Source organism: Taurulus bubalis (assembly GCF_910589615.1).
Source record: "Taurulus bubalis genome assembly, chromosome: 17".
Taxonomy (NCBI): Eukaryota; Metazoa; Chordata; class Actinopteri; order Perciformes; family Cottidae; genus Taurulus; species Taurulus bubalis.
This window is the reverse complement of record NC_136605.1, coordinates 11,264,012-11,284,014: the sequence shown is the minus strand read 5'-3', so window position 1 is coordinate 11,284,014 and position 20,003 is coordinate 11,264,012. Positions and strand designations below refer to the sequence as shown.

Here is a 20,003-nt window from a genome sequence, read left to right as displayed (position 1 = left end):
AATGTTAATCGGTGGCAGTGATTATAGATAAACTAATCTATACCTAACAAACTTGGTCTGTCAGCAATAGGTTTGTGGAGGATGAATGTTGATTCACAAAGTAGAAAACGTCTTTATTTAGAGACTGGATCTACTTACAATATGCGACTACTTCCCTATACTAAATATCATAGTTATTAATGCAATGAAGATATCAACCATATTGAAATGTCTTACATGTTGCTCTTCTAGGTTGTCTCAAGCGAAGAAGCTGATCAATCAAGGTTATAGTACCAGTGCTTCTGCATGTGGAGCCATGGCTGTGCGGAAACACGACGCGTACCCATTACCACCTGATTGGTTGGGAAAAAACACTCTGAAATAGTTATTTAATTCTATTGGTTCAAGTTTGTGTCAATCTCTCGTTCTGGTTCCGCCCCTGTGATGACGATGTATTTATTAAAGGCGCAGTTATTTCATCCTGTAACTAAAGCGTTAAATAATAAATGTAGTTTGGATTTTATCAAAGGAATCTCTTTATTGGCGTGTTAAATGGACTTTAACCGAAACAACATAATTTAACTGTATGGCAGATCATTAATGTTACATTTTTCTGGGTTCAACATGCTGTGCCAAGCCAACCTTGCGTGTCTTTGCGTGGTTACGTATGCGGAAGCAACAGTCAGAGAACCAGCGATTCAGTAAACGGGCTCTGAAGGCTCGACCGAGCACCGCTCCGTGGGTAGAATCGTATTTTTACCGGCTACAACACGACGGGGTGGCGGGGGACGACAGAGGGGGGGGGCATAGGAGAGAGTAAAGTACAATGAATGACGCCAAGAAAGAGGGGAGTTTGGATGCAGACGGGATCCAGGAACCGGGTGAACTGCAAATGTCCCCCTTTGAGAACCACAGCCAGCATGACAGCGGCACCGGCGACGAGCTGGTGAGCTCGGTGACGCTGTACAGGCGAAGGCCCCGGCTACTACACGGCACGGTCCTCCCGTTTTTGGCTGTTCTCTACCCAGGCTGGCTGTACTTGTGGTTAGGAGTGTATGGTGCCTCCGAGTATCCGGAGGCAGGCCTCCTGTCTCTAGCCGCTATCGGGATCGCGCACGTTCTCACAGCGCTCTCCGGTTATTGGTCCGTGCACGCGCACTGTTGGCTCACTTGTTCTAAGGTAAACATATGTTATAACAACAATAATAGTGATAATGTCTACCAATGTTTAGACCCCACTGCTTTCCCATATCGTTTGTATTCAGAGATCAAAAGGCAGGGTCAGCATGAACCCAGGAGCACTGACTGGATGCGTGTCTTGCTCAAAGGCCCTATAGCAGGGCAGGTGGGATGGTCTCTGTAACCACCAACGATCAAACTGTCACTACAAGTTTGATCATCAATGATATTAACTTGTTTAAGTTTTAAAACCTGCCTCTGGGATTTGTGGACATGATATCATGATTATGTTGTGTTAAACACTTTCATAGACATTGGGAGATTGCTGTGTTTTCTTTCTGTTTAGGGTGTGATTTCTATTTTACATTAAACTGGTAAGTTTTACCAGAGGAACAATATGTATCATGCAAACCTAAAGACCGATTACTGATTGATATAGTCACCTATTCCGTGTGAAAGTGCCATTTTAAACTAGCATTACATAGTATTTCATGAGAAAACCTTATTGTTAGTAGTAGCTTTGTACCAAAGGTTTACAATACTAAATTATGTTTCATGACATAATAACGAGACCACAATATTGTTACAGTAAGTAGTTGTATAAGAGAGTCTAGATCCTACACAAACATTTAAATAGTTTTCTATTAACAACATAATCAGAAACCATTTTTGCAGTGAAATGTTATATGTAAGGGCATGTCTCGTTCGAGAGGGACAACGCTCCAGAGGCACACAGTCATACAAACATAACAATGACATGCCACAGAGTGTTAATCTGTCACCTATTCATTTGTATACACAGGAACCAGACCCAAACAAGGCCACGCTGGCAAAGGTCATACCGACCCCCAACAACGGTTCTGCCGAGCTTGTGGCATTACAGAGAGACCAGGTCAGTTCACATATTTTCTGTCAATATGCTTCAAGTTGTGAATGAATGAGTGCTGTAATTTAAATGATATTTCCCTTTTTTTCTGACCAACAGGATGAGAATGGGGACGAAATGTTATCTTTGGAGTTTCAAAAGATCCGCTACATTTTTGACCACAAGGAGAAGAAATGTTTCCTTCCAATAGCTTTTCCTATAAACAACCCAATGGGCAACTTTCAGTCCTGGCGTGGCTACCAGGAGGAGGCTGAACTCAGAGCTGCAGAAAAGTGTTACGGCACCAATCGTGCTGAGATGATGGTGCCAGATTTCTTAGAACTCTTCAAAGAGAGAGCCACAGCTCCCTTTTTTGTTTTCCAGGTATGTGTGTATGTGTGTGTTTGTGTGAGTGAAAATGTGTTGTTGTGCTGTTCTGCTTTTGTTTAATGGCTTTAGATATGATGTGGTTGACCTTATAATCGTGACCGCCTTCCACCAGGTGTTCTGTGTGGGGCTGTGGTGTCTGGACGAGTACTGGTACTACAGTGTTTTCACACTGTTCATGCTGGTGGCATTTGAGGCCTCCCTGGTCCAGCAGCAAATGAGGAATATGTCCGAGATCCGCCGAATGGGAAACAAGCCCTACATGATCCAGGTGGGCTTGATCGAGTTTAAAATTGAGTATAAATATTTTTATAGTTATAAACAAACAGTGTGTCTTGTATCGTAACAAACCCATCATTTACAGTATATTTCCAATGTATAAAAAAAAAATCCTAATTAGTCTGTTGTATTTTGTGCTAGGTATATCGCAACAGGAAGTGGAGACCTATTTCAAGTGATGAACTTGTCCCTGGTGACATCGTCTCAATAGGTAAATGTCCTATCAACATTTGTTATGACTTCTCACGACAAACATCAGATAAACTCTCTTAGTGTGTGTTTATAATGTGTATTCTGTACTTGACAGGACGTTCACCCCAGGACAACTTGGTACCTTGTGATGTGCTGCTCCTGAGGGGTCGTTGCATTGTGGACGAGGCCATGCTGACTGGAGAGTCAGTGCCCCAGATGAAGGTTAGAGGCATTTTAACATTATACAGAGCTGAAGGCCTAGGAATGTAAGTCTCAACTATTCTAAACGGCATGGTATTATTGTGGGGTGTCAAACTGACTGCTAACATTATGGTGAGTGCAGGAACCAGTGGAGGACTTGGACCCAGAGCGAATCTTGGACGTTCAGCTAGACTCTCGACTTCACATCATCTCTGGAGGGACAAAAGTAGTCCAACACAGCCCCCCTTTGAAGGCCAGCGCTGGACTCAAACGTAAGGAGTGATTCCTCACCTAATTTATCTCTTACCAACAACATACATACTGGCAGTTGAATTAGTGAATTCAATAGTGCATCTAATTGCCAGTCTTCATTAATTCAATCAAGATGCAAGTCCATTAATCTTCTTCTTTATGTGCAGCTGTAGACAACGGCTGTGTGGCCTATGTACTGAGAACAGGATTCTACACCTCACAGGTGAGGATGTTGCTCAATGTGTCTTTTTTACTACTCTCCCTTTTTTCTGATCATGCATTTTAATTCTATTTTTGACAACATGTTGAGTCAGCTGTAAAAATGTACTGATTGTGTTTGCAAACTTGCCTCTAGGGTAAACTGTTACGAACCATCCTCTTTGGTGTGAAGAGAGTGACGGCAAACAACCTGGAGACTTTCATCTTTATCCTCTTCCTCCTTGTGTTCGCCATTGCTGCATCTCTTTATGTGTGGGTAGAAGGTGAGGTGCACTTAATCAATGAATTAAGATGTAATTCTTATTTAACACAGACGTTATCATAATCAAAGTGGTCGCTAAGAGCTGGAGGTGAAGAGAGAAGTATAGTATCTAAATACTATATTTGTGCTTTGTGTTACTCCCTCAGGGACCAAGGACCCCAGCAGGAACCGCTACAAGCTGTTTCTGGAGTGCACCTTAATCCTCACTTCGGTTGTTCCACCAGAACTCCCCATAGAGCTTTCTCTGGCAGTTAACACGTCTCTCATCGCCCTGGCTAAACTTTGTATGTCTTTGTGTGCTCCTTTTGCATGTGTGTAGAATAGACATTAAGAGACCTGGATAATGCAGCTTACAATACAAAGCTTCTCACAGCAGTGGTTCATTTGAATCTTCTTTTTTTATACCCCTGCTTAGATGTATTCTGCACAGAGCCTTTCAGAATACCCTTTGCAGGGAAGGTGGAAGTTTGCTGTTTTGACAAGACAGGAACACTGACCAGTGACAGCCTGGTGGTACGAGGAGTAGCAGGCCTCAGGTAAATCCTGCTCAACATTCTTTGTGTCCTAATTTAAACGTCATATTTTCTGAAGCATGCACACAAAGTATACTGCTATGGTCAAGTTTAGTACATGTTTGGAGTGGAGGTAACCGGCTGGTGTTTGCATTTATAACAGAGAAGGAAAGGAGGTGATGCCTGTGTCTGAGATCCCAGTTGAGACGCATCGGGTGGTGGCCACCTGTCACTCACTGGTCACTCTGGATGATGGACAGCTGGTCGGAGATCCACTGGAGAAGGCCATGCTGACTGCAGCTGACTGGACCCTCACTAAAGGTAAAGGGAAATGACTTCAGCTAAATGCACAGTGCAGGACAGTGGCAGGTGTGTGAGAGAACATGTGTATGCTTTGCATTGTACTACTTAAAGCCACAAATTTGCATTTGTTTTTGACTTTCAGTATAATCTTTGAGGTTGCACTAAACCTGCTGTGTTGAGCTTGGTGGTGTAATTTGACTGGTTCATCTACAAGGAATGCTGTTCTTTAAATGCATTGCATTTTAATGTAGATGGTAGCTTTTTGGTACCTTTGCTTTTAATAGCTGTGTGTGTGTGTGTGTGTGTGTGTGTGTGTGTGTGTGTGTGTGTGTGTGTGTGATTGACTCTTGTCACTTTGACCAGATGAAAAGGTGTTCCCACGAGGCATCAAAACCCAGGTTCTTAAGATCCACCAGCGTTTCCACTTCGCCAGCGCTCTGAAGAGGATGTCAGTGTTGGCGTCCTATGAGAAACTTGGCTCCACTGAACTCTGTTACATCTCAACTGTCAAGGGAGCTCCAGAGACACTCAGAGGAATGGTACATATCCTTCATACATATATGCTCTAGCCTAATTGATTGTTTCTTAATGGTACCCTAACGTGTCTGTGATCATAGTTCTCAGAATGTCCGGTGAATTATGACGACGTCCACAAGGAAATGTCTCGGGAAGGGGCTAGAGTGCTGGCCTTGGGTTACAAAGAGATGGGACACCTCAGTCATCAGCAGGTTCTTATTTCATTTTACTCAAAGCTATCATAGATTGTCCGTAGTAGTCTGGTCTGATGGGAATAGATTTATTTCCAAACTGAGATGGATCTTTTTGGGTCTCATAGGTCCGGGAGATGAGTCGTGATGCGCTGGAGTGTGACTTGCATTTTGTTGGGTTCATGGTTGTGTCCTGCCCCCTCAAGAGTGACAGCAAGGCAGTCATCAGAGAGATCCAGGAGGCATCTCATCATGTAAATATGCTGACAAGACACAATTGTGCATACAAACTCAAACAGCATGGTTTAAAGAGAGATAAATCCTCTCCCTTTGCTTTCAGGTGGTGATGATCACGGGCGACAACCCTCTAACGGCCTGCCATGTAGCAAGAGAGCTCCACTTCATTCAGAAAGAACACACACTTGTATTACAGCCAAGCCCTGGTCAGGGTAAGACAAGTCATCACTTTACAGAATGATATGCATTACTCAAGTTTGTCATTGGAAAACGGTCATAAAGGTTGTCGCTAAAGGACATAAATATTCTTGTAGTAATATATTCACAGTTGGTGTTGTGACCAAGGACATCCAAAGTACAGAATCACTTACCCCTGATGTCATTTTGTTTTCCAGCTGAGTGGCAGTGGGAGTCCATTGATGGCAGTGTGCATGTACCACTGCCCCCTTGCTCCGCTGTTCCCTCATTTGTCAGTGAGTTTGACTTGTGTGTAACAGGGGAGGGTCTAGCCAAACTGACCTGTGACCTCCCGCTTCTCCACGCCCTCTTGCCTCACATACAAGTGTTTGCTCGAGTCAGTCCTAAACAGAAGGTAGGTCCCAAAAAACAACATACATACAACAAGACATTGTGTTGAAGTTTATAAATCACAGCTACAATGGAGTTGTATAGTGTACAATGTTTAGCTATCTCTAACATCAATAGTCAATGTCAGATGGTGAAGTTTTAATCAAAGAACAAAGGCTTCTTTGTTCACTAATGACACAGTGATATTCATCATGGTAGTCTCAGTAGTCTACTAAACAACTGCAAAAGACATGTATTTGAACAAGGGAACATCACTCATTTTGGCAGATAGTTGGAACAAACTCATGGGAATTTCTTTAGGGGTTATTGAAAGGCATTTTGGGAAATATAGGGAATCAGTATTTTGAGTATGACAGATTGATGTTACTGAATGCAACAATATAAAAAATATCTTAAGGGTGAACTTTAGGTGTCGTATGGAAGCTATTAGCTATAATAAGTTCCTGTTTTGTTTCAGGAATTTGTCATCACAAGTCTAAAGGGGCTGGGTTATGTGACACTAATGTGTGGTGATGGCACAAATGACGTTGGAGCCCTCAAACATGCCCACATAGGTAAGATTTATGAACCACCAAGACTGAAAGGATGTGTTCCTATGTATGACCCCAACACGTAGTGATGATCTTTTCCCTCAGGTGTTGCTCTGTTAGCCAACGCTCCTGAGCGCATGCCTGAAAGAAAGAAACGGGGGAGAGAAAAGGAGGCGCCCATAGAACCCAGACCTTTACCACCTGTCAGTTCAGGAGGCAAACTGACCTCTAGGGCAGCCAGGCAGAGAGCGATGACCCAGAGAGAAGAGCAGCTCGCAGCACAAAAGGTGTGTATCTTCAAGAAGGGCCTACTTACTAATTATTATAGGAATAGTTTTCCACTGACTTTCAGTGACTAAAACAAATGCATCATACTAATCTGCAGTCCCATGTTAGCCTCCTCCCCAGTTTCCAATGTTAATAAAATCAGCTCAAAAACAAGAAAAAATGTGCCATTCGTTGAAATAATAGAGTTATAGTGACTAAACATCAGAGTTTATTCTCAAACAGGAGAGGATCAATCAAGTCTTACGGGAACTTGAAGAGGATCAGGTACAAGTAGTGAAACTGGGTGATGCCTCCATCGCTGCACCCTTCACCTCAAAACTCTCCTCCATACAGTGCAGTGAGTAACACATGTTTATGATTTCAGCTAGTGACACAGTTGACAAAGATCTGAACATGAAGCTGCTCCCCACCTCTGAACTCTTTTACTCCCCCACCCCCAGTCTGCCATGTAATAAAGCAAGGCCGTTGCACTCTGGTGACAACGCTCCAGATGTTCAAGATCCTCGCTCTCAATGCCCTGGTGCTGGCCTACAGCCAGTCTGTACTCTACCTCGAGGGGGTTAAGTTCAGCGATTTCCAGGCGACCCTGCAGGGCCTGCTGTTGGCCGGATGCTTCCTCTTCATCTCTAGATCAAAGGTGAGAATTTATGAGAATGTGTTGCTTTTGATTGATTGTTCTCCTACCAAGGGAATCTTTACTGAATGTTTATCTTCTACAATGACACGTCTACTGTTCCTCTGTTTACACAGCCACTGAAAACGTTGTCTCGAGAGCGGCCTTTACCAAACATCTTCAACCTTTATACTGTGTTGACTGTGCTGCTACAGTTTGCTGTTCACTTCTGTAGTCTGGTGTATCTTTACAAAGAGGCACAAAGCAGAAGTCCACCCAGGTAAATCACTGTCAGACAGAAAGAGAGAGAAAATAAACGGCAGTTCTGCTTCACAAGTTAAATATTGACATTAATAACCTTACATCAATACATTATAGTAACAATTAACTTTTCCTTTCTCTTTTGCAGAGCGGAGCGGTTTGCAGATCTATATAAAGAGTTTGAACCCAGTCTCATTAACAGCACCGTGTATATAATGTCCATGGCCATGCAGATGGCCACCTTTGCCATTAACTACAAGGTACTTATTCTTAATACCATGAGTGTTTGTTGTCTCTGCGTTCTTTTTATATACATATATATATATATATATATATATATATATATATATATATATATATATATATATATATATATATATATATAAACTCACAGCATGTCTTGTTGTGTCCAAAAGGGTCACCCCTTCATGGAGTCCCTCACCGAGAATCGACCCCTACTATGGAGTATCGCTCTGTCGGGTTTAGCGATTGTGGGACTTCTAACTGGTTCCTCACCAGAATTCAACGAACAGTTTGCTCTTGTAGATATTCCAACTGAGGTGAGCTGACATCATTTTACCATGAATTGTTTTGTTGAAATCACCTTGTAATGAGGATGTACTCCATGAGGTAACCTGTTTCCTGTTTACTTCCTTGCAGTTCAAATACATCATTGCCCAGGTTCTGGTTGTGGACTTTGTCGCCGCTCTGCTTGTGGATCGTGTCTTGCAGTTCCTGCTGGGCAAAGGAACTCTCAGGCTGCCTTCTTGAACTCAGTGCCAAAAGTAACCGCTGCCCTTACCAAGCAAACTGTAAAGGGAGAGAAGCCTTTGGAGGAGGAGGAGAATTAAAGCTGTTGTGACTTAAACAAGACAGCTGAGACAGTCATGGCGTGCAGTACTGTACACTCTGTGTATCCCTCGCCCTGCTCTGCCCCTCCTTAACCATCTGCGCTTCTGCATTTTCATCAGTTCTTCTTCAATTCTCTCTCCGTTTTATTCATAACCTTTTTTTTTTTTTTTTTTTTTTTACATTTCTCTCTCTTTCCTCATCTGTCCCTCCCTGCTGCTACACAAGGCCATGAAGACAGCAGTATTGAGTGGAGTGCGAGACTGGGTGCCAGCCAGAGTGAAACATAAAGGAACACAGGAAGGGCATTCTCCGAGAGAATTGCACAAGTGTTTTTGAGTTTTTTGATTCCTCTCCTTGATTTTGTAAAAAGTGAAAAACATCTCTAACAGACTTATAAAGACTTACAGATACAAATTATGAAGTCTGCCAAGTGTTTTGTCAAGTACTGATGTGTCGGCACATGGACAGGATGAGCATGTCCATCTGGTCATGAACAATCCTGTTCCCAAAAGTAGGTAAGTAAAGAATAATCAAGGTATGAGAGTATAGTTTAACTGCACAAAGAAAGACATTTCTAATGTGTAAGTTCGTCATTGGGCAGATGACACAAACATGCCATCTCATGAAACATGAAGAAAAGCTGGTGAACTTTGTGTTAACTTACCAACTGATCTTAACTAACAAACATGCTGGTCTTAGAGATCAGCCGTAGATAACTGTTTGCTATTTATCTTTGATATAAATCTACTTAAACTTTTGTTTGATGAACAAACTAGAGCATCTTAAACAAATCCAATCCATGCATTGTAAATCACCAACTGTACCAAGCATTCAAGCACTGTGGAGCTGTTAAAGGGCCCTGAAATCCAAAAAGTAAATTATTCTATTATTCCTTTTCGTAATATAATACAACACATGCATCACTGCACTCCTCATGATTTGTTGAACACAATCTTGAATTTAGAAAATGTTTAACAAAAATATACATACAGTTTAAAGGCTGATGTATCAAAGTAAATTTGCAGTTAAAAATGGAAAATGGGAAGATTTATGCTTGGCTAAAAGTGCCAGTGTCAAGTCAATGAACATTGTTTTCAACAACCTCATATATCTCTGAAACAGTTAAACCTTTTTTTTTCCTTTAATTTAAAAGTTACATTATTATATTTCAGAATATTTTTATTAATTTATTTTATTTGTAACTATTGCACATCGTTGCATTTATTATCCCCCACATGGGTACATGTAGAATGCTTAATGGTGACTATGAACACATTTGAAATGTGTTCATACATGTGTTCATCCATTTCATGCCAGTCTGTCACTGGGTCTAACATTTACAGTCTGTAAATGTTAGACCCAGTGACAGGCTGGCATGAAATGGCTTGTATAATACTTAGTAAGGAGGCCATAATAATTTTTGACTCAAGGCTGAAGTTAAGTTTCTCCAGCTCTCCCCAGGTTGGCAAAAAAAGCATCTCAAAATGCATCAGATTGATGCTTTAAAATATGGAATATTAAAAATTCTCTTACGGGGGAGCATGCCCCTAGAGGGGTAATATCCTTCTCACCTTTTTCACCCCTGACCCGTTTTCATGCCTGATTTCAGTAGGATACAATGAACTGGAGTATATGCACAAAGTGACTGACAAAAAAGTAATAAAAAAAAGGCTTTGTTAAACACCAAAATGGATTAGTAAAATAAAATAATCCTTTATTAGTCCCGCAGTGGGGAAATTACAGGATTACAGCAGCATTGCTCACAAGTGAATAAAAGAATAATAAAATAAAACAAGTAATATAAATATAAATAAACAGTAGAGAAGAATATTAATATACAGACTGAATAGAAAAGTATATATAAAAAAGTACTTAAACGTATTGCACGTAATATTGCACCAGGTGAATAATAAAGTGACCAAGTTCAGTTCAAAGTGTTCAATTGTCAAAGTTGTCTACTGGGAGCTCAGCTGGTTGTGCAGCCTGACCGCAGCGGGAAGAAAAGACTTGCGGTACCTCTCCCTCAGACACCGGGGATGAATCAGCCGGTGACTAAAGGAGCTGTGCAGAGCTGTTAGAGTTTCCTGCATGGGGTGGGAGGCGTGGTTCATCATGGACGAGAGCTTCGTCAGTATATATATTGTCCACCTACGTAAACATCACATTCAGAGGTCATGAAATGCCCAAAATGGATTTAAAGATTACTGTAAGATGTTTCTCAGAGGAATGCTGGAGCCACAATTTGGAGATCAGGAGATGTACAGAGTAAGCACAGAAAGCAAAATGATAAAAACTAAAGTAATGTATCAACATACATGTGTGGTTCCCTGAAAAGTTTGGGTGAGCGTTGATAAGTTACAACTGGATAAGGGGAGGCCCCATGAATGACAAGTACTGAGAGAAAAGGCTATTTTAGGTGGAGTTCAACACTCAGCAGATATATTACAAAAACTAAAGCAAATAGCCAACGGTTGGAAAATGTCACAAAGGAGGCTAAAGCTGTTGAGCACACGGTCTTAAACTCTGGAGGCCAATGCACCAGAACTCTGAAGAACCAACTGATTAACTCTTCAGCTAGATATCAGACGTCCAACCAATGTCTACAAAGAGGATTGGGGGCAGGATTGCCCCTTTGAACTAGTAGGTCAAAACTTGATCTTGGGGGTTTCAGAAGTTGATTAATGGAGTTCTCCAAGGCCACATATATAAACTGCAATTGCAGCCTGCATTGCGGTTTCCTCAATGAACTATTGTCTTTTAAATATATCATAAATAATATTCCTACTCATAGTATTTTCCACTTTACAATCTTTAATTAATAAAATCTTCAAATGAAACGTTTGTGTGTCTATGTATATAATGATAAGCTGCTCATGCTGCTATACAAATGCCCTGTAGCTTTTGTAAAGACATATGACCTAAACCAGGGGTCTTAAACTTGCGGCCCGCGAGCCGATATTTTGTGGCACCCTACTTGACATCAAAGTTTTGTGTTAGTGCGGCCTGCGCGGCCCGTAAGATAACAGTTACTGGACGTTTCTATTAATAGCTCCGTGAAAAAAGATTCAGACCCTGCTAGATGCACCAAAGTCTGGAGGTTCCGCCCCACTCCTCTGTGTGATCATACGCGCCTCTCATAGGAGCTCACAGCCTGAGGCGTCTGTGTCGAGCTCCACCTTTCACTGTGATTTGTTGATTCAGGTGTCAGTCGACATTTTGTGTGAAACTACCCAATGAACACAAACGCTGCAAAAATACACTGGTTTTTATTCAGACAGACAACACACTACTACCTGAGAAAATAAAAACTTGCAGTGTACATAGTACACACATAGATACAGAGTACATATGTTGTTCTTGGTCTGAAAACTGTTCTTCGTACTGAAACATGCACATTGTGTAAACATTGTAAATAGTTTGTTTTTCTATAGAACATATTTTGACTCAAATATATAGTAAATATTTTGTTTGAAAACAAAAACTGTTGTAATATTAATGTTTTAATATGTGTTTTTATGTGCATACACCCCACCCCACATTTGTAGTATGAAGTCATTTCTCAGTCCCGAGTCTGTTGCAAATAGAATTTATGGACTTGCAACAGTGATCTAAAAGCTAAACCAGTCATGACTGGACCATTTCTGAGAGAATTGCCTCCATCCTTCTCTGAGCTGACAAAAGTGATCAGTCGGGTAATGTACCTTTTTGGAAGCATATATCTGTGAGAAACCGTTCTCGACTATGAATTTTAATAAATGCAAGTACAGGTCCAGGCTTAGTGATGCCCATCGTGAAGCTGTACTTCACGTACTGTACTTCCACTGTGACCTGGAACAGGGTCAATGTGGCTCAGCTGTGTGAGCAAAAGCGCTGCCAGGTGTCTAGCAAGAAATAGAATAAAGTACAAATGTATTGCATTTGTTGGTTCGGTGCAGTTAAATAAGTTATTTAAAAAAAGAAAATATATTTGCACTGTTAAAAACTATTATAAAAATGTATAGAAACTGCTGGTTGCCTTTTTTATGACGAAAATATGTTATGAATGTAAAAAGAAATTGAGTTTGAGACCCCTGACCTAAACAAAAGGCTCGTTCGTTAGAGCTGCGCCTCGCCTGGAATCCAGACGAGAGCAGGCGGCCGCAGCAGGAGGCGTTGACAAAAAACTGCAATCAGGTCGGACAGTTGTCAGCTGTCAGCTGCTTTCAAAGTATACACAGGAAGTCACGGAAAAAATAACTTCCTGTTAGTTCCGAACTTTTGTTTACTTGTAGTTTACAGATCACGTTTGGATTTATTATATGTGTTTATAAATATACATATTTATGTAGAAATGACTGTGTAGCTGCATCCTTTGGTATTTGTATGTCTGCCTGTGAAATACATTACTATTGGTTTAGATATGTGTTATGAAAATACGATTTTGTATTATCAACCACACAAGATGTGTTTTTAGATTAAACATGAGACGAATAGTCAATAATCGAGGGTTAAGTATTACAACTACACATAAAATAAGGATTTTCTACAACACGCGGTGTTTGCTGTCAGATCTAAGAGCCAATCAGCTCTTTCTGATGTGGCGAGAGCCAGGCGTTTCCCATCATGCACTGGGCCAAGCAGTCGTTTGAGAGCAACTGTGGCGACTGACTCTGAAATCGACAGCCGGCTTGGTCTCGTGAGAGTATCGTTGAACACGTGTGCATGACGTCAGAGCAAGTCGGGACCAAGTCGGACACAAATCTAACCAGCATGCATTGCGCGCCGATCGCCGCCGATCGATTCTGCGCAGAACTGGCTTATCTCGAACGAGCCTAAAGAAAACAGCTCATGGAGGGTTTCTTTCATTTGTTTTCCAGAAAGCATAAACACAATTGCTAGTTGTTTTATTCACATTTCCAGCACAATTGTTTCTCTTAAGCTTTATAACATGTTTTAGTGATTTTACAATCGCACTACATTTCCCATGATGCTTCAGGTCAGAGGGATTTGGCTTGTTGGGCGCGCTGTGGAGAAAAACTATTTGAAAGAAAAAATGGCGGAAAAACATCCAGACGCTGTACTAGGGTTTGTATCCTTACTTTATTTTGCCTTTGCGACAACCGAATACAATTAAGTGTATTGAGTAAATGAAGTGACGCTTTAATTCCGCGTGAGTTTTGATTTTTCCCAAAGCAAGTTATTAACCTAGCGTTAAGTAATCCTGAACAGCTACTAACGCATCAGCCAATCACTCTAGTAAAGTGACTTCATTTACTCAAAATTGAGAGCATTTCACGGATATTTGATTCATGTAGCGTTGCGTCAACGTTGGCTTTTAAATTCACAAAATGTTTTCGCAGTTGCGGAACTGTCTGTGTTGCTGATGACGTTAACGTTTCCCAGAATGAGGTAAGAGATTTGAATTGACATTTTAAGCCAGCTAGCTAGCTAACTAACGAACGAATGCTATACACAAGAACTATTCGTGCAATATGTCATCTTTCTTCAATGTATCAAGCAGACATCGAAAAGATGCTCCTCAACGAGCCCCAGCACGCCGCCCCCAAACAAATCTCCTCGTATCGCCATCCCATCGAGCAGCACACAGACTGCAGATGCAGTGGAAGGAAAACAGTCAGAAACAGACAAACTAGAAATGCAGACTGAAGACAAGGAGCGACCTTCAAGCCCCGCTGTCGACCCCACTGCACGGAGGAAATCCTGGAGGAGAGCCACCATAACCCGACGCTCTCTGCCTGCCCTTCCCAACCCGTATCAGGGTGAGATGGCTGCTTTTCTTGTACCATATAATCATCATTGGGTTCTGTCTTGTTGTTGCTGCTTGTTTTGCAATATAAGTCCCTAGTTATGTGTCTATTGCAGTTTTGTGCCGGAGCATAAGTGCATCCTTATCACAGCAGGAGAGGCTTGAAAAATTGATGGAGGCTTCAATGAAGGTGAGGGGTCATACGTTTAGGGTTAAATTAGTTGTGACCAAATGTGAAACATTGAATGAGCAGGTACAAAAGGTGACTTTTCATCTTTCTGCTATTGACTGTTTGAGATGAATATCTTTTTTTACTAAACTAGCAAATTGTTGTTTAACAAATAACTGGCCCTACCCCCTGTTACTGAATCACTGAAACATGAAAAAAAAAACACGTATTGGATTGCAAGTAATAACTAGTGTGTTTGCATTGTATTCAAAGCTGTGTCATGAGAAAACAAATTGAGATTTACTTAATTTTATATTCACAACTTAGACATATCCGATGTTATGGTTTTATTCACAAGTACTTACTGGACGTTAGATGCCCTTATGAAGTACTCATGAACCAAAATGAATGACTCTCTAATCAGCTCTGCTTTGTCTCTAGCTGGCAATAGAAAGAACTCAAAGTTCGCTGCAGTCAGTCCCGAACACCTCACTCGAGTCTTTTCACAAACAAGGTAAGTGCTTGCACTGCTGCATTTGGTACATTTTTCATGGAGCTCTTTATTTTAACTGAATGGCTGTCATAGAAATATTAGGTTCAAATTATTTCCTCATCTATGTTCTCTGTCTTCCTTGGTGCAGTTGAGCACATGCAGAGCGAGTGGGGTTGTCAGACCAAAAGCATACGTGATGAACCAAGGGATCATCAACACCCTGCTACAGCAGCCAGGTATTGTAGATGTTTAATATATTCAATACTCTGCAGGCATTGTATATATTGTTTTGTTCTTATACTGGTTTATGCCTATATTGTTTTCTTTCAGTTCAATTGATCCTGTAGTGCAAAAAGCCATGGAAAAGGTCCAAAACGCCATTAATAGGCAAGTTGTTCCTTATATCATGATAACGCATCCAAAGTATTCATGCAAATCATACGTTTTAACTTAAAAACACTGATGGTGTGATCTACATGAGGTTCTTTAGTTTACCAGCCTGTGTTGTGTTTTAGGCTCCAGGCTGAAAGTGATTCTTGGGAGGCACTGTTGAACAAACACCGGAGTAAAGCAGAGGAATTGGAAAGGTGAACATGTGTACTGTCATGGAGGAATACTTTATTAATAGTCTGTCAATATGATCCTCTCAGTTGTGTTTCAATCATGTGCTCTTATTTTGTTGCAGGAAACTGGAGGAGGGCCAGAAAGGAGGCGTATCACTAGACTCTACATCTGTGGCCCAGTCCTCACAGTACCATTTTATACAGAGGAAACCTGACTACCACGGTCTCCTCTGTAGACAACAGCCCATGATTCACACTATGGCCATTATTGTATGTGGGAAATTAACTTAATTTGATCCTCCTTTTACTTTTTTATCGTTAACGTATCAATAGTTAGTACAGTTTTATTTTTAAGGTCTTTGAGTACACTGACTACCCTTCAAATAGGAAGGCATCAGACCTGTTGAAAAACAATTAACAGCTGTACTGTATTATTTGTATTTTAACATGTTGTGTAATCAGTTCTACCTTTTTTTGTGTGTAGATGGACACTCAGAGTAAGATGGTTAGCGAGCTTCTGTCCATCAAGGAGCAGTCACAGCGATTGGTGAAAGAGACTAGTGGCCGATTGGGTAACGACTTTATTTGCCTTTCATTTTTTCTTTGGAATAATTACATAGAATAAACAAATATATGGCAATTTAACATTTAATCTGGTTATATTTTTTCTAACAGCGGCAGAGGCAGAATTCCAGGATCTTTCACCTGACCTCATCAGAAACCTCATAGCACCTTTATCCTCTACAACGACATAGTCACTCTGGCAGGAAGCAAGCAAGCAAACAAACAATCATCGAATGAACAATACTCTTTGTAACTTGTTTATGATACTCATATATTCTGGTAATTTTGCTGTTATGTGTATTGGGGACATATCATTTCTTGCTTAGTCTTTTTTTGTCCCCTTTTTTTGGATATAGTAAGCTCTAATTGCATATTTTCTGTTTCAAATAAAACAACTCCATCTAAAGCCGGACTCGTAAAAGATCTAGTTCAGGTAATCCATGTGTTTGGCCAGCAGGTGGCAGTAGCTGAATATACAATATTATGAGAAGCTTGGCGATGGCCAGAGTGGATTTTTCTGTTTGTCCTTAATTAAGTGTATTCCTACCTATACAACCTGAAACTGTTATGACCAGATTGCCAGCTGTTGGGGATAAGGGAACTCACAATGTTGCAGAAAACTTTGCCAACCACCTGCAAAACAAGGTTATTATTCATAAAGTATACTGACATATTTCTATATAATTACCTTTCTAGATTTTGTCTTTAAAAGATGTTTTAAATATGAAGTCACGGTCCAAGGTTTTTATTTTGCCATTTGTGCCCCTAGACCAACAGTCAAGACACATTCGATTTTTTTATGCAGGGCTCTCTGAGTCAACCGTTTTGGAGAAAATAAAATAAAAACACTAACAAGAAAGAGAAAAAATATGAAAACACTATACATACGGCGGTATATGTACAAAAGGTCATTTTGTAGTGTTTTTCATTGGATGTAGTGACCTGTAAGTGGTCTGATTACTACTATTTTATAAATATCCTCAAAAGTGACAATGCAAAGAGTAGCTGAGCCATGATGATATAAATGGTGTTATTTTCAAAAAAGTATTAAACCTGTGAGAATCTGCCATTTTTCAATTTAAATTGGCATGTACAACAGGAAATAATTAACTTTAAAGATTGTTAAATACAGAAGGATTGTTATGCTCTATAGTTTGCCGATAGTCCAGTTTATTTATACAGTCTTTTTTACATGCTCATCTTCAGCACTCTTTTGGTGCTGCATCTATTTCACTTCATTGGTGTCCCCTGACCATTCAGGAGGAGGCCCCTCCCCCATAGTGACTCACCCCCATCTCTTGCATTTGGCTGGGTCACTGATGCAGAACGAAGCTTTGACATTGTACCAGTCAGTCAAAGCTTTGTTCGTTATCACTCCTATCTCTTGGACCTATTCACTAATTAATGTTCACACTTATTGTTTATCTGGCGATTGCAGCAAGAAGAATACCCTTCTTGCCCATTGCCAACAATAAATATACTTCCTGTGCTTTGCAGTTAAGGTCTCCAACATGGAGTATTGTGAATTTTCCTTGTGGTTGTATTCAAGGGACTGAGTAGAGAGCACAGGGACATGCACAGAGAAGACAAGTGGGGTTGTGACCGTGAGAGTTGTGAGTGAGGGAGGATGGTGCACAGCAGGAAAGATCGATTCTTATTTAGATGAAAATGAGGCTTGATGCTTGTGGGGTGAGAGGAGGGCAGCTTTAGCATTTAAATGAATAGAAGTTTCACAGAAATGATCCTTAAATGGATCACCAACAATAAAAGGTATTAAGAAGTTAACAAAGCCCCTGACTTTGTGGTTAGGTGATAACCCCATGCAGCTCCTCACTTTCAACTGTATGATAAAATGTCACTTTAAGTATCCTCAATGACCCAAGTAAATGGCATGTTTGAAGTTATTTGTGTTTGATTTGGATGCGGTGCATATTTGGATAAAGGTGCCTTGGGTGTGACCAGGTTCCTTGTTTGTATAGACTATTATTAGTAAGAAATAAAAGGAGGGTTCTTTTTGCTATTATATATATATAAGACATTTTTATTTTTCTACTTAACTGCCCAATGTTTATATGATTGGAGGTTTAGGTGTTGTAGGTTTAACATTTTATGGGTTTAATATCCACTGCTTGCATAAACCGTGAATTGTGACTCGTAGCATATTCTATGCACATGCAAACAACAATTACTGTTTAGGTTTGCTGTATTCTCTATTCGTGTTGTCTCTAACTTTAGATTGATTAGCTACAGATTGTAGTAGATGGATGTGTGGAGAGTCAGCATAAACCACTGCCAGTTGGTCCTACTCCCTCATGCACACCCATCATCTCTTCTCAGTACAGCAAGGCTGCTGCAGCTCTCCTCCACATCCATTCAGCCAGCCATTCGTCTTGGAAAGCTGTCTCTCCGATCTGAGTGATAAACTACAGCAGAATTGCCCAGTTTGCAAAAAACAAGGACACTTGTTTTCAATCTGTGCTGTCAACATTTTCATACTGAAAACTGATGGGATGTTTCATTCATTGGGGGTTTAGGACACAATGATATTATTAGGTTGGACTGTTTTGCTTTGAGATTTAATGTTGCTCTTGTAATTACCACAGTTTGCCCACACAAGCAGACATCAGTGAATTTACTTTTAGGCACAACTTATGTAATGACACAAACAAATAAGTTCCAATAGTCTTTTTTTTATTTTCCTCTATTCAACACAATTGTGAGTGGATATGATGTTTGGGCTAGTTGAATTTACACACCTCTGCACTTTCTCAAACACATCTTTAAAACATGTGCAATGACAGAGACATCCTGGTTATTATACTCGTTTTATAATGTTTACAGCTGTGTGCACAGCTTGTGATGAGCTCAATTAGCACACCATCCCATTTTAAACGTCAACCAGCATTCATTTAAAAGTTTTGTTTAGAAAAGCCTATTGTTACGTACGTGGTATCACCATATATTAATCAGGGAAATGGTTTGAACCAATTATAACAGCAAGCAATGCTGATGACGTAAGGGGCTACCCATTTGCAATGGTCGTACACGAGGAACATCTTGTCACCTGGAGGAATAAAACAGTTGTAGGGTCTGTGTTACAAACTGTATATGTGATGCACTGGACCAGCTAATATATGAATATATCTATATTAGTCGCGTCTCTATTGTATGTAGTCTTATCGATTAACCCACCCGCAAGCTCGCGCTCTATGGCGCTGTGAGTTCAATGGTCAACGCGACGCACTCTGCTCGCGCAGCCCAGAAGAACGTCCCACATCCTCGCGCGACACCAACAACAATGGCAAACCCAAAGCGTAGTCTGTTTTTGGTAGGAGATTTCTGATTGGAGCCACAAGGTCCGAACGCTTAGTCGCTGAATTCATGTCACATTTCTTTTTTTTTTTATGAATTGGGCGAGTTTATTTTTTAAGTCAAGAGTGTTCCCGTCTGATGCTATATATTTATTTTTCTCCGTTTTTGGTATTTTTTTTTTTTTTTTTTTACATTTCTAAAAATGTGCGAGGCGCTGTTGGCGAGCTCCCACAGTCTGTGCATGTGTGTCCCTGCTGCCTCTCTGCTGGGCTACGGCTACTAACCTAGCTGCTCTTCACTCGGTGGTTAGCCGACGGTAGCCTGGCCGCGTTTATTGACGTGAGGGGGGCGAAAACACGAGCGACTGTAAAGCGTGATCTGTTTTAGGACAACGACCCTTAATAGTTTTTTTTTTAGTCGTCGTTGTCGGTTACGGTAAGAAGTGTTGTA

General features: G+C 40.7%; 2 protein-coding genes across 2 annotated transcripts; both read left to right on the top strand.

Annotated features, from left to right (window-relative positions):
* Window positions 1-805: 805 nt before the first annotated feature.
* Window positions 806-9,108, top strand: atp13a1 (ATPase 13A1; the record flags this gene model as incomplete). The annotated part of the gene is made up of 25 exons (XM_079232845.1): window positions 806-1,159; window positions 1,961-2,050; window positions 2,144-2,407; window positions 2,526-2,681; window positions 2,831-2,900; window positions 2,997-3,103; window positions 3,225-3,354; window positions 3,502-3,557; window positions 3,690-3,816; window positions 3,962-4,099; window positions 4,231-4,351; window positions 4,491-4,648; window positions 4,994-5,169; window positions 5,248-5,358; window positions 5,466-5,591; window positions 5,678-5,786; window positions 5,970-6,166; window positions 6,620-6,716; window positions 6,798-6,979; window positions 7,203-7,317; window positions 7,421-7,617; window positions 7,731-7,873; window positions 8,003-8,114; window positions 8,271-8,414; window positions 8,515-9,108. 25 exons carry the CDS (start codon window positions 806-808, stop codon window positions 8,623-8,625), a joined length of 3,591 nt encoding a protein of 1,196 aa, XP_079088971.1. The 3' UTR covers window positions 8,626-9,108.
* Window positions 9,109-13,741: 4,633 nt separating this feature from the next.
* dsn1 (DSN1 component of MIS12 kinetochore complex) lies at window positions 13,742-16,626 on the top strand. The gene is made up of 11 exons (XM_079233359.1): window positions 13,742-13,770; window positions 14,046-14,094; window positions 14,207-14,465; window positions 14,569-14,642; window positions 15,063-15,135; window positions 15,263-15,350; window positions 15,445-15,501; window positions 15,630-15,701; window positions 15,800-15,947; window positions 16,162-16,249; window positions 16,353-16,626. Exons 3-11 carry the CDS (start codon window positions 14,342-14,344, stop codon window positions 16,430-16,432), a joined length of 804 nt encoding a protein of 267 aa, XP_079089485.1. The 5' UTR covers window positions 13,742-13,770; window positions 14,046-14,094; window positions 14,207-14,341; the 3' UTR covers window positions 16,433-16,626.
* The last annotated feature ends 3,377 nt before the right edge of the window (window positions 16,627-20,003 follow it).

Excerpts from the sequence above, each read along its gene's own strand:
- dsn1 (XM_079233359.1), top strand. The coding sequence starts at position 14,342 with ATGCAGACTGAAGACAAGGAGCGACCTTCAAGCCCCGCTGTCGACCCC. Across the intron at positions 15,136-15,262 it reads CGAGTCTTTTCACAAACAAG|TTGAGCACATGCAGAGCGAG; the intron begins GTAAGTGCTTGC and ends TCCTTGGTGCAG. Across the intron at positions 15,702-15,799 it reads AAAGCAGAGGAATTGGAAAG|GAAACTGGAGGAGGGCCAGA; the intron begins GTGAACATGTGT and ends ATTTTGTTGCAG.